Source organism: Aphelocoma coerulescens, chromosome 1A (genome assembly GCF_041296385.1).
Source record: "Aphelocoma coerulescens isolate FSJ_1873_10779 chromosome 1A, UR_Acoe_1.0, whole genome shotgun sequence".
NCBI classification, from domain to species: Eukaryota; Metazoa; Chordata; class Aves; order Passeriformes; family Corvidae; genus Aphelocoma; species Aphelocoma coerulescens.
Window position 1 is genome coordinate 66,212,044 of NC_091014.1, and position 18,446 is coordinate 66,230,489.

Consider the following 18,446-nt stretch of genomic DNA (forward strand, 5'->3'; position numbering starts at 1 on the left):
CTTACATCACAAGACCAAGGAATGTAACATGGAATTGTATGTATTACATTACAAAAATGGAAAAAAAAGTAAAAAAAAATAGATGCAATGTACACAGCTTTTAAAATAATTTTTTACATGCTGGACAAAATAAAACATCAATCCAACGATATTAATGAACAATAATAAATAGAAGATCAATTATCCATTCAATAAAACCTGCTCTCAAGGCTCTCACTCTTGCAAGTTCTCCACATCTGGAACTGCCACAGAACAGGGATTGTAGGATGGAGCCCTCTGCATTATCAGAGGCACTCGCTGAGAGATCCCCTGCACTCAGACACACCTTGTGCAGACAAAAAGGCAGAGCCCAGCTCTGAGCTCCATTCAGCTTTACCTCTGCCAGCAAAAACCTGGCCCTACCCCACAATTTGTGCAATTAAACCCCTCAGAAGTGAGCAAGGCTCTGGGCAGCCACGGAGCTTAATGCCATGGATCTGACCAAGACAGACTGGCTAAAGGTAGCTGACAGATTTCCATGGGTTTCAAATGCTCTGTCTTGCAGTATAGGAGAGAAAATATGATAAATATGTGTCTGTGTTTCTTTAACCTCAGGAAATGACTAAGAATTGGTAAGGACTTGAAATTAAACAAACAAAAAAAGTCAACATGTCCACAATGCCAATGAAAACCATTATGGATTTCAGGTTCTGATCTGTGAGTAAGAATTTTCAAATGTTAACTTGCACTATGCAAAAATGCACTTTTAAATTTTTTTTTTAAGTGGAGTGGAAAGAAATGATGTTAAGCAAATAATACATTTTATAATCATACGTGCTTGCAAAGCATCTGCCAAGACGCTCCATGTCTTGACTGGCTTTTTCCTACTGATATTCTGAATGAAAGCTTAGTCACTACAAGCATTGTAGTTTTCAGAATCATGAAACATACAACAGGGGAGAAAGCACATAATGATGACTCCTTTTCCCTGGTAACAGCTCAGAAAAGAAGATCATTTTCCTAACCTTGCTTACACAAGGAAGTCTTGACTAACGAAAGTGAACTGAAGAGCTGAACTTTCATTCAAAATGATGAATGTTCTACACCTTTATACTTCAAAAACGAATAGTTACGAACAGAAACAAAAGTTACAAGTGAGTAACAGAGGGATACTTCATTAACAAACGTTTTGACAGACCACGCACAAACGCTTCTCCGTGCGCCTGGCTGAGCTCGGCTGCAGCAGCCAGGAGCTGCTGGAACACCCTTCTGCAGCACTGGCAGTGCTGAACCCCAGCGGGACAGCGACACTCACGCCCCACAGAGCCACACACACACACACAAATGGCACAGAGATTCGCAGCAGTACGAGATCAAATGTGCTGCAGAGAAGTACTCACCAATGCAGGTTCGGCCATCTGAGTGCAGGGCATACTTCTGATGACAACCGCACACAGGACCGGTATCGGTGTCATCACAGGTGTGCTGGCAGCCTCCATTCCCATAGTTACAGGTTACTAGTTAAGCCCCAAATGAATGTGTATATATGTATATATAAATAAAATGACAATGAAACCAATTAGTCTTGAGAGCCTATCAGAACACAGAAGAGCAGTAACACACCAAGACATACGGCAACGAAACAATTGTGCTTGCAATTATTTCTATTTCTTCCTTCTGCCCCCTCCCTTATGCCCATCTCATGCCCTAGCCTCAATCCATGCAGCAAAGAAAAAAGAGAAAGAAAAATAAAAGCATTTTCCCCAGTCTACTTGTATTAAAAATTTTAGTGTGACTCTTAGCCAATTCTTTGTCTTCCTAAAAGCTACATGCTTCATACCTGTGAAGAAATTAACAGTCTACCAATACACATGTATACTTTCAGGTCTATAGACAGCATCACTCTTTTGCTTCCCCTTCATTCTCTAAGTAGAGGAAGCAGAGACCAAGCAGCAAGAACAGAGCCATAAAAGTCTTGAAATCTACTATACCAAGTACTGGCCCCCCTAAAGCAACAAGTTTAAAAATAAAACAGGAAATGGTTGGGTTTTTTTTCTTCTCTGCAACAAAAAAATACACAGTTTTTATGGCTCTGCCATGTGCTGGCCTCAGCCAGGAAGGAAGCATTGGAGATGCCACTTTCACTTCCAAGCAACAGTGCAGAACAGCTTTTAGCAATTCAAATGTCCTCTGGGGAAAAAGTACTAAACATACATTAAAGCAAACATTTTTCATGAGAGTAGGCAGAGTTTTGAAGGTTACACAAATTAATAGATCAGATTCAATTAATTTCCTTTGTCACATGATGGATTTAATTTCTGCCAGCTAAGAGAAACCAGTTTTTAAATATTAACCTGGCTAGCACCATTAATAAAGCCTCTCACTTGCCCCTGTTTCATTTCATCCTTTGCAGCTGCACACCTTGATGCTGATTAACACAGTTCTGATCTGACTGATTTCTGAATTCAATTTACTGTCTTTATTTGGACTAGGTTCTTTATTGGTAAATATACACTGGCAGATATGGGGGAAATCCAATATGCCATTATTTAGTTATATACTCATAATTTCAGAGGACTTAAATGTTTTGAAATGGTATGGTAATTTAAATTGAGACTACACTCATTTAAATATTGATTCCTAGTAATCAGAAGGAAGTTCCTCACACTGGTCTTAGAATTTTCTTTCTAGATAAGAGTTTATAAAAGAGGCAGGGTAGCAAGTTGCAATATAGAGTAAAACCAAGATACTGGTTAACAGGATTTGAAAATCACGTATCTAACTCAAATCTGAGGTTGTATCTGATGCAAGAGGGCTAAGCTCCTGTATTTTCCCTCTGAACTCAGTGACCCTGCTTTAATTCTAGCTTCTGAAAATGGAGTAGACCAGAATTTTCCATCACAGTAACTAGAAATGAAATACCCCACCTCTGGTGTGAGTGCTGAGCAGCCATGTCACTCCCAGTAATCACTGAAGTATTTAGCTTAAAACGGAACAGTTCTAAAAAAAGCAACTGAGGGAGACCCACCACAGCATACCCAACAGAATTCCCATTAAAACCTCCTGCCAGCGTGGGAACCACAAGTTTACAACTTTAGCCCCTGAATTCTGGCAAAGATCACAATAGGAGTTGTCCACCTCTCAAGTGAGTGCAGACCTGAGGCCATTACAGGTGCAAGCATCCTTGATCCTTCCCACTGTACACTTGGAATAAAAACCCTTGTGCTGTTCAGGGATAGAGAGGGAACAGCCTTGGTGTCTAGTGGCCAGAACAATCTCTGAGAAGAGAGACTTCCTGGATTCCCACCTCACTTTCCAGGAATACTGCTGTTCTATCCAACTGGAAATAACGGCAATGAGAAAGATGGGGAGACCTGCCTGATCCATGTCCCCTTTTTGGAGCTTGACAGTGCACTAGACTGGAAAATGGAAATTGTCAGTCCAACCAGCCAGAGGAGAGAACATACCCTAAATCATAAGAATCCTAAACTTCCAAGGAATTACATTACAAAGCCCCCTAAGCAACAGCCAAACTCAGGCATTCTTTCTCCTTCTCCTCTTTTATAGCTTTACTAACAATTTATTTTTGTGAAAAAATACCTGGAGCAAATCATTCTGCTTTGCATCAAATGGAAACAACATTTCTTTCCCTTCAATACACAGTAACATTTTGGCTTTTATTTTTGATGCAAAACAAACAAAATTTTATGTCAATTCTCTATTCTTAAAGCTCCCACCTTTCCAATGAAGACATGCTTATTACTTGACCCCATATGCCTCCAGGACTATGTGGAGTTTCTATCCTCCTTGGACTGCAGTGCCATCACAAATTAACTTAAAGGTGTTGTTTATGCCAGATGTTTAAACACATTTCTAGCCAACAGTATTTTTATTGAGGATTTTAAAGTGCAATCAGCAACAAAGTGTGTATTTAAAAAATGTGACTGCAGTGGTTATTTTTGGCATTCCTTGCTGAAAGCCTCTGCTGGCACAGATGAAAATATCTTAACATGCTTGCTCTGACCCACGTAATATGAGGAACTTTTCCTTACTATATTTGTCTTTGAAAAAATCTCACTAGACTGATGGCATTTATAGCAAACCCTGCAGAATCACACACTTTTACAGTTTCCCTGCATATTAAAGTTACTGGTTCCCATTCTACCCAGTCCATGAATGCACATGTAGGTCAGTTCCTTTTCCTGTCTCCTAGAAACATGAGTAAATCATGTTTTTGAAGGATTTGAATTTCTGTCTAGACTACAATTTATCTATTTATTTTAAGTAACTTGAGTCAACATTCTGAAGCTTGACAGCTCTACAGGTGAAATTGGTACAAAATCCAGTTGTAAAATATGTCATTTCCATTTTCTTCCAGCCCTCATTCTGTCGCAGTGACACAGTGGGAAGTTTCTCTTGCTTAGAGGAAGAAACCCATAATTATTTAAAAGCAAATGGACATCCAGATCTACTCCATTTTTGTCAGAAAGAATTAAAGCAATATTAATGAGAATTCACAAAGTGTTCTTTTGAAACTATTTCTGATAAATTTAGACTCTGCAGCTATGCAAACAACTGTGTGCTCATTCAGAGTCTGTGACATTAAAGAGGCAAACAGGCAAAACAGTAAATTCCAACAAACACAGATCACCTTAAAATATCATAAATCATGTTAAAATTAAAGGGATGGAAAATAATAAGTTTGTTGTGGTTTTTTTTTAGCCAAAGGAGAATATTCATATATCTGTTAGAACTCAGACAGACTTTATTCCCACATGGCAGATTTAAAACCAGAGTAACACCATCTTTTGACAGTGCTTCAGAACTTGTGTATGTCTTAAGTGCAGTTAAAATGCTGGGCTCTTTCCCTTGGTGGGAGAAATGTCCTGTACAACAGCAGAGAAGCCCTACAATGACACACACCCTCGGTGGGACACGTCCAGTGCTGGCAACCAAGTCACCAGTCTGTTCTCCCAACACTCTTCCAAATGGATAAAGAGCTTTAGGGCTGACACTGGGGCTTCAGAGTGCCTTCAAACCAGATGAATTCTTTTCAGTGACTACAATGCTCAGGGTCCTAGAGTGGCCAGACATCTTTCAGGCCCTGGCAGCTGGCATAATGGCATATGCCAGCTGGCATAACCTGTCCACCTGCCCACACTGGAACCAGCAGCATCTAATCAGTTTGACTAGGCTGAGCTAAACCGTCCTGAGACACAGCTTGGCATGTGGGCCAGTGCTTACACCCAGAGAAATATATGGAGTAGTCTAGAAATGACATTTGGATGATTAAAAAATGAGAAACAACTGTCTGAAAGAGAAATGACATCTTAAAGAACAGGAAGGATTTTAATGAACATATTCCACTAAGTATTGATATTGATATTCCATACTATACTCCCCAGAAGACAGAAAATACCAGAATTCAGCCTCACTCTACAGCCTAAATCCTGTTTTCAGTGCTTCTCCGAAGTTCCACAAAACCCTTTTTCTGATTCTTCCATCTTACATGCCCATGATAAGAAGTACTTGAAAACATATGGCCAATTATTTAATCTAGCATTTATTACTCGGTAACTTAAAAAATTGGCCAAGAGAACAGTGTCATGATCTTGTCCACATGTGGACTGAAATATATACTATGGCTCAGATGCCACAGAATTTGTCACAAGACAGATCTTTTGTATTTTTGTAGGATGGACTTCTCAAATGAGCATACTGTCAATTCCAGGTAACTTAAAAATTGCACTGTTTCTTAACTAAACTGGCCATTAAATACATAATTTACATAAATATATGGACACTTCTCTGTGTTAAAGTTGTGCATGCAACATTGCTGACATGATTTATTCTAGGATGGCTTTATGTTTTTAACATTCTGGGGATCTTCGCACTGATAGCCAATAGTTGCATGAGGACACAGTCAGCAGGAGATGAAGAGCTGCCACTTGGCATGGGTAGGTTGGCATTTTATTGTAAAAGTCCTAGACAGGATTTTTAGAATTACTTTGCACTAGCCTTCCTGCTCACTTAAATCATTATTATCCAAGGAGGCCGATAGAAAGAGCTGTAGGTAGGATTATCCAGCATTTTTCATTAAAAGATCCAGCTTTGACTTGTTTATAACTCTTTCAGGTTGCAACTTGCAGGTATGTGAATCTGCTTTAGATTTCCTCTTCTTTTTAAGCTTCCAGCTAAGAAAGAGATGAACATAAAATCTCTTGGTTTGTTCATATTTGGGGAAAGTATCTTCGGTTTATCACAAACTTCTAATGCAATCGTGCCCAGGAGCAGGATCTTAGTATCTATCATGGACACAGATGTAGAAAGAAGAGGTAAATTCCCATGTTTATTTCAACATACTCTGGAGCCAAATTCACTGCTCTGAATTCTTCTTTCTGCTGCCAGCAAGTATCTGTGAAAATTACTGACAAAGCATAATCTTCTTCTGGGCTTGTGTACACCAGAGGCTATTAAAGTAGTTTACAGGAGTAGCAGTAAACTCCCAGAAGCTGAAGTTTACTGATGCCTTGGATGTAAAGGATGCAGCTTATCTGAGGGAACACGCATGGATCCTGGTGATTCTGCTTGGTGCACTTCTAGACGGCCTCTTGAGGTCCCTTTCAATCTCCACACTTGAGTGTTTTCTTAGCATGTTGGGCAACTAGAAATTGCATACTTAAAATTTACACTAAGAAACCATTAAGGCTGCAATCTTAAGCACTCAAAAGCTACAAAATACCAGACTTGTTGTACATAGTCCTATTGTGTTATGATAACTCTCCTCAATGACAAATGCAGAAAACACTCCTGTCTCATTTAGTGCATAGTGAAGCTGGGGAAAGTCAGGGCTGTGGAAACAGCTGGGAATATTTTCTCATCTGCTGCAGAGTGAGTAGCAAATCAGAAATGGACTGTCAAGAAAGAATAGTCTTGCTCAGAAAGTGAAAAGAGCCCTAAAGACTCTAACCTATTTCTGCCTTCGCTGTGGAATTCCTACTTAGAGCTTGGCTGGTCACTTGAATCTCTTCTATTACAGGTTACTGATATTCCTTTCTCCATGGCATTTGCAACTACAGCTGGAGCCATCAGGAGTTTGGCTTGGATCACATTACCCTGCTGTAAATGCTTAGCTGGGTTCTGTGTAGTTCTTGTTAATCACCTATCACTACTAAATGACTGACATTAATATTTTTATATTAATTTCTCTTTTGTAAGATAGGCAAACCAGTACTTTTTAACTTGACAAGAATGCTTTGAAAATACATTACAAATGCCTACAAAGCACTTTGATAATACAGAAATGAATATCATGGGAAAATCCACGAGGAGATTAAAAATTTTATGTTCACAATAGAGCTTAAATACTGTGCAGCAGAAAAGGCATGACACTAAATTATGGAGAGGAAGCTAATGAACACAAGCCTGTTTAATGAGCACTGACCATCATGGACACTGAATGAAGCAAAAGTGACAGCCTTATCAGCATGTCATGGTAAATGATAAGATGGTATGTGCTTATGTAACTAGCATGTCATGACAATCGTGTGATGCATGCATAAAAAGCATGGAGCCTTCCTCCAAGTGTTTCTGCTTTCTCACTTATTTTAACATCTTCCTTTGAGGAAGACTTGCATCGTGTTACTAAAGGCCTTGGGCCAATACATTTGAAAATCTCTCTCAGTGGTCTGACTGAATTGCAAACTGGCTGATAAAAATTCACCTAGGTGTACTAAGAGGTGCTATGTTCTCTGTCACTTGTTCACATACAAAAACCAGAGCAGCAAGCTCTGACAAACCCTGAAAGGCATGGACTCCTGGAGGACCATGATAAACCAGCATAACTGAGAGGGATACAGAGTTTTACAAGGGTGCATCAGACCCCACAGTCCCTATTATACAGGGCTACAGACCCAGTCCAGGCTGGCAAGTGGGAAGTGTCTCTTTTCCAGCTCTTCAACATAGCTGCAAAACTGAGTAGTTGCAAAACTGCAGCTCAGGATTTAAGCCATTTCCACTGAAATGGTTAGCTGTGAAAAAGTTTTTTTAAAAGTTGAGATTTGGTTTCAGAATTAGGCTTCCATAAATAGCCTGCTGTAATCTCACAATTATTGTCCCAGGCTATCTGGCTACACCTCTTTACTTCTTTGCATTTGGAAGGACTAGAAGTAATTATTTTAAATAAGACTCTGGATCATACTTGGAGAATGTGCTGTGGGTTTAGAGGTTGGTGTACTCCAAAGTAAGCTCTGCAGCCTTGGAAAACTCAGTGTCCCTACTTAGAGGTCTGACACCAAAAGTTCATTATACTTCCAACTACAATTTGAACACCAGAGGGCACAGAATAAACTGAAGTTTTTACTCTATTAAAAGGCATTTAGGAATAATGTTTGGGAAAAGGCTCTAATCCTCCTGCCACCATCTATGAAAAAGGATACTGAAACTCCCAAAGAATATAAGAATTTGAGGAAACAAATAATAACAACATAAGTAAACATCCTCCCACACTTCACCAATGTATCTGATGTTGCACTCCAATTAACAGCATGCAACATTCACTTCTAATGAACACTGAGAATGAAAATTACCATAAAGGCATTTTTTTCTGTGCTTTTGCCTTTGGCCATGTGTAGCCTTTTAATAATGAGCAGAAATCAGGCTGTACATTACTCTGTGGCATTTCTTTATGGCATTCAAAAGTGATTCTTTTGACTTTGTACTTGGGAGATAATATCATCTATGTGTGTTTACAGAGTGGAGGTCTCAGGAAGAAAAAAAACTGAAGTGCAAGAAAGACTGTCTCAAAAATATTGGCCCTATGCAAAGCAGCAAACATTTTATGTTGTTTGATTGCACTTTTTTTGTCTCTCTCAAAGCTACCAAGTAGGAATGCAAGCTACTGGACTCAGATCTAAGACTCACTGAAGCCATCAGAAAGACTCAGTTCTGAAGCTTTCAGATGACGATGCTGAGGTCAATTATTTGAACCTGTACAGAACAATTTCTAATTTTGTGGGCTAATGAGTATCTGCATCTTTAGCAGCCCAGCTTCAAGAATATACCACTCTGGGCTTTTCTCTGAAGAACAGTATATATAATGCAGCTGCACGTTTCCCAAGTGATAAATCTAGAGTGTGAGCAGTGTAATCAAGACTAGAGCAATCATTTCTGTCTTTTCAAAAAATTGGAACTCACACGCTTAATTTGATAGCTCTAGTGAGTTTCTCATTAAATTCACTAGTACACTTAGCAATGCACACACCTTTGTGGATCTTCAAAATACTGCAAGTCAGAATCCACTATGCTTTATTTGTATTGCTTTAAAAGGAAAGTCTGGATTAAACTGATCCTTCACTTTTCTGCATTCACAGGAAAGTAGAAAAGTTGTTATTGTTTTGATAACTGAGCCACTGCCAACGTTCTATTATTCAATCCCTCTTATCCGTCCCCAAATGCATCTTCTACACCAAAAAAACCCTCATTACTAAAATTACAAATCAACTTTGGCCAAAACAAAGTTAACTTCCTCTGGAACATAACAACAATGAAGAAAACAAGACATTTTGGGGCATTTGAAATTTAATCTTCATCTACCTACATTTGCAGTCCTTCTGGTTTTTGGCAAGTTCAAAGCCAGGTCTACATTCACAGGCAACCCCACCTTTGGGTGTCTCCCGGCAGATGTGTGCACACCCATGATCTTTGTTCATACAGTTCATACCCTCTGTGGAAAAGGAAAGAAAAATAGAAAATATTAGTATTGAAATAAAATTACAAAATAATTATGCATATCCAATCCTCCAATAATTTTATCTGTAACTTTTATTTTTCATCTGGACTGTGTTCCACAACATGAAAAAACAGAGCTGGAAAGAGATACATAGTCAACAAAACAGCGTAATAAAAGACAAACATGCTCTGGGGCAAATATGAGCCTTGTGTGTCTCTGTTTCATGTAGAAACTTGGGATTTCTCTATTTTGTATCTATATTCTAATCTTTCATGAAAATATCATGGGTTTAAAGGATAGTCCAGGAACTTGTCTGTCCCACAGAGCTGAATAAGTGATCTCACAGTTATTTTTTTCTTGTGTAAATTCAATGGCTGTTACTGTCTGGTGCATTTTTATTTCCCCGTTAATGTGCTTTATATTTTCTAACACACAAAATCTGCCAAATAGTATAACTAAGCATTTTTGCTTGGATCTGTTCCTTTGCTATTTGTTTTACATCTCAATTCCCTGTCATCCACCATAAACACAGCACATCGCCAACAAACCTACTACCACTTTTCTCTTTGACTCTATTAAACAAAACACACCAGCTGTTCAACAAACATCCAAGTGCCATGGGTGGATTCCTGCTAATGTTTATGCCAAGGAAAAGTATCAACCAGCTCTCTTTTAATCATTGCAGAGACAATTTTAGCTTTCTAAACCATGTCAGTGATTTAGATACTGAATGCACCTTATACTCTTAGAGCCTTTCATTACTGTGTTAATTCAAATCCCACATATTCACAGAAATCTTGAACTCACTTCTTATGGGTCAGCATCTAACATTCCTTGTGTGAACGAAGGCTAGCTAGATTTGCATTACAAAGCCTTCCCAGACTTCCCCTTGGATATCTGACCTGTAAAGGAGAGACAAATTCTCTCAGAGTACACTGGCAGAGAATGCACATTGTAACTCAGCTTGCTATGCTGAAAACTGCCTGTGTTGCCCAAACCACTGCTGTGAGCAACATCAGGGAGGACTCTGCAACTCATTTGGCACATTGCAACGTGTCTACTCCTACCTATTCATTCTAGGCTAATTTCTCAAAACTACTCCAGTGCAAAATGTTCAACTTAAACCTACAGTGCCGGTGTATTGTAAGTAAATGTTTTCTGTGTATAGAATTTTGAGGAGGAAATGCTACAGAAAGTCAGTCAGGGATTGCCTCAGGGTGACAGAAGTTAACAGCTTCAAGAAGTTATTCACACTGCTCAGATGTGCCTCTGAGAGGTTTGTATTAGCAGAGTAATGAAAAACATACATCACCAGTCTGATTGGGTATTTTTATTCACCCCTCCTCCAAAACACACCAGGATCTTAAATCTCACCATATATAAAAACCAACATTATAGACAACAGATATATTTATTTCTTCTAAATTCCCCTTTGTGTTGTCCTTGAGCCTAAAAATGTGCCAAAACATAGTTAGTTACTATAATCAAGTGAGTTATTCTTTGTAAACTGCAGCCTGGACAACAGATGCTGTTCTGAGATACAATACATACTATATGCTAAAATACACCATCCTACACATCAAAGTGAGGTACGAACGCTTTGTTTGGCTGAACAGATACAAGAAACCTGGGAATGGCCTTATTGAAGGGTTTGAGGCATTTTATAATCTCTTTCTCTCCACTTCTCCCAACAAAGGATTTCAGACACAATGTGTTTGACAAACTGCATTCCTGTGCACTGCGCTATGCTCCGAAAGGGATCTGGGAAAGATAACACATGGCTGATTGAGTCCCACTGCCCAGGCTCTGAGAAGAGAGGAATTATAGAGATGAAAGCAGATATTTAATGGCCCACAAGTGTAATCAAGCAAGTGATTTTTCAGTGTTTACTTGCAGATACCGAATATCTGCCTTTATGGGAGTACAGAAATTGTGCACTGCTAAAAATATTGGGAGAAATCAAAGATCAAAATCATTACATTTAGAAACAAAAGTGATCCTGGTATTTGTGTGTGAGACCATAATATTTTAGTTACTGTATTAATTATTCCAGCTATTTTATTAATCAGAGTTGTAGGAAAAACTATTTCAGTTCCATGTTTAGCAGGAGAACACCATAGAGATCTCCTGAGACTGAAAATCATTATTTTAGAAAATATAAGGTTTTTTCTGTTGAAATGAAAGACCACTATTTTTCAGTCAAGAGCAGGCGCTCAAGTACAACAAAAATTCTTGTTTTTATTTCAGTATTTTTCAAAATCCCTAAAAATTAGATTACAAAAAAATTCCTAAACAAAACCTTTTTTGCCTGAAAAAATTCTTGAAATAAGAATGCAGCAAATTAATATTTTAACTTGCTAAAAAAATGCAATCTAACCCAAAATTATGTTAATTTGCAAATAGTTTTAATCATTCAAAATTCTAAATTTTCAGCAAATACAGCATTTGTCCAGATGTCTTCTGTATCAATCTACATGCACAAATGATTTATGAATCACCATTGATAACATTTACTTTTTTGCAAGTTGACTCTTCAGACAATACTGAAGCTTTAATGATACATAAGCAGCACTAAAATTACAAAAAATATGCTAAATACCTTTCTAGTACTAATCTTAGTTTCTATACAAATGCATATAAATATGAGAGAAAAATACTCCTAAAATGACTTTGTTCAGTATTCTCTTCAGCAGGATGTAGTCCAAACTTTAAAATTAACTAGAAATACATAAACCACCTCCAGTATTTTCCTATACTGGAAGAAGGTGCACTGCTGGTTGTAAAGAACTGCTCTGATGAGTTCACTCTCTGCTGCCACAGGAGTAGTGAGATGCTGCACTTACCATTTCTCCTCACTATTGCCCCCTGAGAAGGAAAGCTGTGCAACATTTTAGTAAATGTTTAGCAGCCACCTAATGTGCACATGCTTTTTCCATAAGGGGAACAGAGTGTGAGTTACAGCATGAGAAAACCTTCCCTAGTGTTAAAGGGGGATTTAAGCCTCTCTGTGCCTGCCTTGGTGTTCAGTCCCAGGACAACGAGTGACCCAAGGGGGAGGTGGGCAGTGCGCTCCAGCCCCACCGCCACAATCAAGGCCAAACAGCTTTATTTGCAGAAAGGAGTGGAAAACTACTCATTCAAATAAAAAAAGCCATGATCATGGAAAAAGTTCATGTGATTCTGCTGCTCATTTATGTGTTTGAAGTTTTTCTCTTTATCACCATCAGCCCCAACTCGGCAGACGGCTCCTGGCTCCTTCTCATGGTGCCCCTTCCTTGAGCTGACTAAAGTAGTGCAGAAACAGGACTGAGAGGGAAATCACCCAAGGAACTATGTGAGTCCTCTCCCAAGTCAGTACAGAATTATGCCCACAGCAGTTTTACCTCAGTGCATTGCACAGCCTGGGCAAAGTATCAGACTTGTTCCATCCAAGCCCTTACCAGAAGGTATTTACAGAACTTGAGACCCCCCTCTCCCTCCCATTGTGTGCACATCTGCCTCACTCTGGTTTGGAACACAAGGAGCTGTTCCCAGCTTGTCTTGATTGTTGCTGTGCTCGGTGTGTCCCAGCTTCTAGAACTGATGGGACTATGGGTCAAGTGGAAAACTGTGGCTCCCAAATGAAGGGAAAGACTAAGTGTTGTTAAGAGAGAAGGCTGTACACCAAAAAAAAGTCATTATTTTATTGGCATGACACTAAAATGTCCAGTGTTTAAAGGTTCTAGGTTTTACATATTAACTGTTAATAAAAGCAGTGTCTTAATCCCATATGCTGCTACTCAAGGTAATCTCTAAAGCCAGCAAAAGAATGGGTGCATGTCTCTTCAGCAGTGCTGGCAGACAGTAAAATAAACTTCTGAAACACAGACACATTCTCAGCAAATTCACCTTACAGACAGCAAAACAAAATCCAATGGAAAATATAAACAGGAAGAGAAATGTCACTTAAGAAAGGAAAACACTAATCTAATTAAACTAAATCCTCTCTCAGCATTTTAGATATGACTTGAGAAACTCTCTTCTATTGCCTTCCTGGATTTTTTTCTGACTCTAAGTTACAAAAGACTGCTCATGGGAGAGTGACAGCCACTGTTATGTACACCCACAATCCACACTCATTTTTGTTCCTGGCCTAGGAGAGATTTGGATGGGAGTCTACTACATTAATCCAGTCTACCATCTAGTTATCACAAATCTCTTAATAGTGCTGTTCTGCAAAATGTTCAGTCTGATATAATGGCCTCTCCATTGTACTATGCTCTAAAAATGTTTTCAGCTCAATGGCCCTGAAAGTGCTTAAATCAGGCTGACTGTGACAACTAAAGCACGGATCAGCCTTTATTTCTCATTAACACTGTCTGTTCTCATCTTAATTAAGACTTTCAGCAATTATTTTACCATGTGGTTGACCATATATGCTTAGATTATCCTCTACGTTGCCGTGATTTCACTTACACTGTATTTATATTGCTGCTAGTTTTATAACTTTCAAATAAACATGCTGATTCGAAACACGATCTGGCAAAGACTACTTTAAGTTGCATCAATAACTTTCAGAATATTGTCAGACTACATTGCTTGAATGTGCTAAGAAAACACAAGAAATCTTGAATTTAACCCATACATGCACACTGACATGCCCAGTAGCATCTGCATCATTTACACTCAATCCTGAAACTACATAATCACATTCCCTTTTTTGTTGATAAGTTAATTTTCACACAAGGTACACAGTGAGATCTCTTATTAAGTTGCACCATATATAAGATACAAGATACATCTTCAGCAGCAGAGAGAGGAAATAACACAAGAGGAAACAAGCATTCTCATTTTATTTGTTTTGTAAACCATTAACATTGTAGAATTTCTTTTTTGTTGTCATTTTAAAAATTGTGTAAGAAACTACAGTGCTACAATAAAACACACTGGTCAATGACCAGGCAATTTAGAAAACTGACAAAGACAACTCCTCTCACAGAGTTCTTACTCTGTGAGAAATGGAAGCCAACCAAAAGACACCAAGTTTCTGATGGAGACAGGAACATGATGTTAGTGAAAATGTGAGCTGGCTGTTCTAAGCCAAATGGTACATTATGCATGAAAGTTTTTATCATATAAAAACAGACTGTTAACTTTTTGTCTGGCTTGTGGAAAGCAGCTCCCCATCTACACCTGGGAGTGTCCCTGTCTTTGCCATCTAACACCAGGATCTCATGTGCATCTCAAGGGTGATGAAAATCACCATTTGGCTAAACGACCCAATTAGAGTCAACAAATATATGTGGCCAGATCTTAGGACCAATAAAGCCAAAGGATTGTTTTCCAACAGACTGCATCTGACCTTTATGCTGCACAGTTGCATCAGATTGTCTGGACACTTCTGGCTCCCTAATAAGAACCTGATTCTTGGATGTGAAGAATGTCTGGGTGAGTTCTGCTCCCCAGTGAGAGATGTTTACATCTCAAAACAGAATGTACTTTCTTGAGGATCAAAACCCCCACCAAGATTTGCTCTCTTCAGCAAGAAAATGGAGGGTGAAACTAACAGACTAAGGCAGGTGCCCTTTGTCAGCTGATCACAATGCCACGGGTACAAAGCATCCATCTAGGAACAGACCTTCAGAGCTAAGTGAGAAACCTCCAGTTGGGCATGCTGGAAATGTAATCAGCTATGTAAAAATCCAATGTTTTTCATAATGTTAACTTAATGAACACAAAATTTTCTTTCAATCCTCATTCCTGAAATAAGTTGCTTGGTTCTGCCTAAAGCTTTAGGAAAAAATAGTTGTTTCAGTGACTACCATTCACCCCAACAGAGGTTGAAAAGAAAACAAATAAAGCAGGCAAACTGACCCAAGGAAACAGAATTCTACACTATTAAGTAGGTTGTCTGGAGAAATCCTGGACATAGTACAAGAAAACAGCTGCTGGTATATTATAAAATAAACAAATTCAAGTTTGTTTAGCAATTACATGTCTTTTCAGTTTGGATCTAAAATGTGCTTAGGGCCAGCATCTTCAGCAGGCAGACTTGCAGTCTGATCTCTGACAAGATGTTCCTGCTCTGAGTGGCAGCCAGAAAACCACATGGAGAGGGTTTTTGTCTTGACATTTAGAAATGGGCATGTATCAGAAACATAACTTCATTCTGTCAGCAGTAAGAGCACAGATTTGCAGTTCTGCAAAGGTGCTGTGGTTTCAGGAGAATGACAAGAATGAATGGACCAAGTTTAAGAGAGAAACCATGGAAGCAGGGAAAGGAAACAGGTTCCAAAATTGCCAGAAAATGTCATGAATTCCCATGGGACAAAGAAGAGAATAAAGAAGACTGGCTGAAATCCATCCCGTGCTGGTTGTGACCAGCCTGTGACTGTATCATGGCTTTTTGGTGAGCACATGTAAGAAGGTTTGCAGTCTCAGTCTGCTTCCCACATTGCACAGCTACCAAGAGAAGCTCAGGATCACTGAAACTCTTTCCAAGAGTCTCTGTTACCTTCTCACACATAGATATGGATTATCTTAAAAAAAAAAATTCTGCACAGAACCTGTGTGGCATTGCTGCTCTGGCAGAATTAACTGTGAGGCTCTGCCAGTATAGACTTGGCACCTGACACTAAAGGGGAATAAACGGCAAGGGAAGAAAAAGGTAAGGACAAGAAAGGAAAGATAAATAAAACACAGTCAACAATACAACCTGCTTTTCATTTTGCTTCATCTTGAAATAGCAATTCCTTAAAGAGTAAAGCAAAGCAAAGAAAAGGGAGGTTTTTGGGGAGTTGCTGCCATACGATGGCCCTTGGCAGATGGAGGTGACCCTGAGGGCAGACAAGGCTGTGCAGGAGGCAGAGGAGAGAAATGCACTCTCTCTGCATCTGAGTCTTGACCACCAGTCTCCTATTTCTTGGTGCCTTGGTGGGAGCTAATAAACCTTGAGTAGTTTGGGTATCCTGAGCACCAGAGCTGTGGTGCTACAGCAGAGCCAGTAAAGGACAACATCACCACAAGCTCCAACACTTTCAGCTGGGCAGGGGTGGTGGTACAACCACCCAGCCACACCTCAGCCCACTCTGGGATCTCAAAACACTCTCTCACAATAGCAGGACTTCAGGAAACACAAAGAAATCCTGAGCTGGCACAAGAATAAGAAACTTGCACAATTCTTTTTTCAATATTCATATGAGGTCTTTGGGCCTCTTAGCATACTACAGCTAGGAAAACTTGTCTCACTCTCTTCTAAAGTCTCTCTTTCAGTACCTGTTCATAACATGGGAAAACTGTAAAGCCAAAGATCAGAAAATGCCAAGAAAATATTTTTTCCCTTCCTGGTTGCAGGAAAATTCAGTATTTAATTAAATATTCACCACCTCTACCAAGTAAAACTTCTCACAAAGATGTAGCAAAGTTTTTAGGTCTCCAATAAAAAGACTTAATCTCAGAGAGCACTTCTCACAAACATAAATTTAAAAATTAATTGAAAAGATGGCTTTTCATTACTGTTTCCTGAGAAGGATTTGAACAAATTCCAGGCAAAAATTAAATCACTATAGTATCACTTGTGTAAAGGTAAGGCAAGAGATGGGAGGATAAGATTTAAAAAACCCAACTAAAATCTTGCAATTTTTTCCTTCTTCTGCAATCTGCACAACTGACATGAGACAGACTGGGTTTCTAGAAATATTTCTAATAAAATATTTTAAAGGTAACTATTTCTAGGGCACTTTTTCAAACACATATAGTATATTCAGATAGATGGAATAACAGTAACTATTTCAACAACAGTTTTGATCTGCAGGAACTCCTTCACATCCCAAACTCTTCCCAGGACAATTTCACAACTTCCTGCAAAATCATGTAATTAGCAAAATGATACAAGACATTATAGTATATGTATCTATATATAACATATACTGTAATAGATGTATGAGTCATTATATATATGTAGCAATTTTTATATATAATGAATATTCATAATTATATGTGAGTCTATATGTACTAATGCATATATAACTGATTTAAACTCAAAAATATGTTGTGCAAGGAATGAAGGCTGTTCACTCTTCTCCAGGTAAATACAGAGTACAGATCAAATAATCTTACATTTGGATTATCATTTTTGTAGTAGGACTAAACATAATCAAGATCTAAAGTTCATTTTGCCACTTTGTTCCTTATAAAATAAAAAAACCACTGACTGGGTGTTCAGGTATTCCTCAACTTGCCCCCCTGCAGAAAGGACCCTGTAGCACTAAGGTGGTTACATTTGTCAGAGATAAAGGATAAAGCAGTAGAGTTTCCAGCTTCCTGTTCAGTTTTTCAGGAGTCACTTCAGCTGGAAAGCTGAATGTGAAGCAACATCCAATTGTAGCCCTGCTATAGTCCCCAGAGCTTCACATTTTCGTTAAGATTTTGAGAGCAGAAATATCCAGTGGTCAAAGTTATTGTCCAACAACCAAACAGCTGATTTCTACCAGCTGTGGCGACTTCCAGAAAAGTCACATGCAACTTAGAACCAACATTTTAACAGTGTATTTGGAGCCAGAGAGTCAGCTACAGTTTCTCTCAAAAATAAGATTGTGGGTATATTTAAGTGGTACATTTACACACAACACAGGTCCTTCTTAGGTGCAAAGTGTTCAAGTCCCAGGGTTTGTACAGCCCACTTCCATGCTCCATTGGCATGCAGGAGGTAGTTTGTTCCTTGGGGAAGTCAAACAGGAAGGTGTGCACTTGGGTGCCA

General features: G+C 38.9%; 1 protein-coding gene across 1 annotated transcript in view; it reads right to left on the reverse strand.

The window, feature by feature from the left end:
* The window catches only part of SCUBE1 (signal peptide, CUB domain and EGF like domain containing 1), a 193,972-nt gene that overhangs the window by 85,221 nt on the left and 90,305 nt on the right, over positions 1–18,446 (reverse strand). Inside the window, exons 5-6 of the mRNA XM_069003376.1 lie at positions 9,578–9,703; positions 1,380–1,496 (exon numbers count right to left, since the gene is read on the reverse strand). Of these exons, the coding sequence (XP_068859477.1) occupies positions 1,380–1,496; positions 9,578–9,703 (243 nt within the window). The remainder of the gene's footprint in view (positions 1–1,379; positions 1,497–9,577; positions 9,704–18,446) is intronic.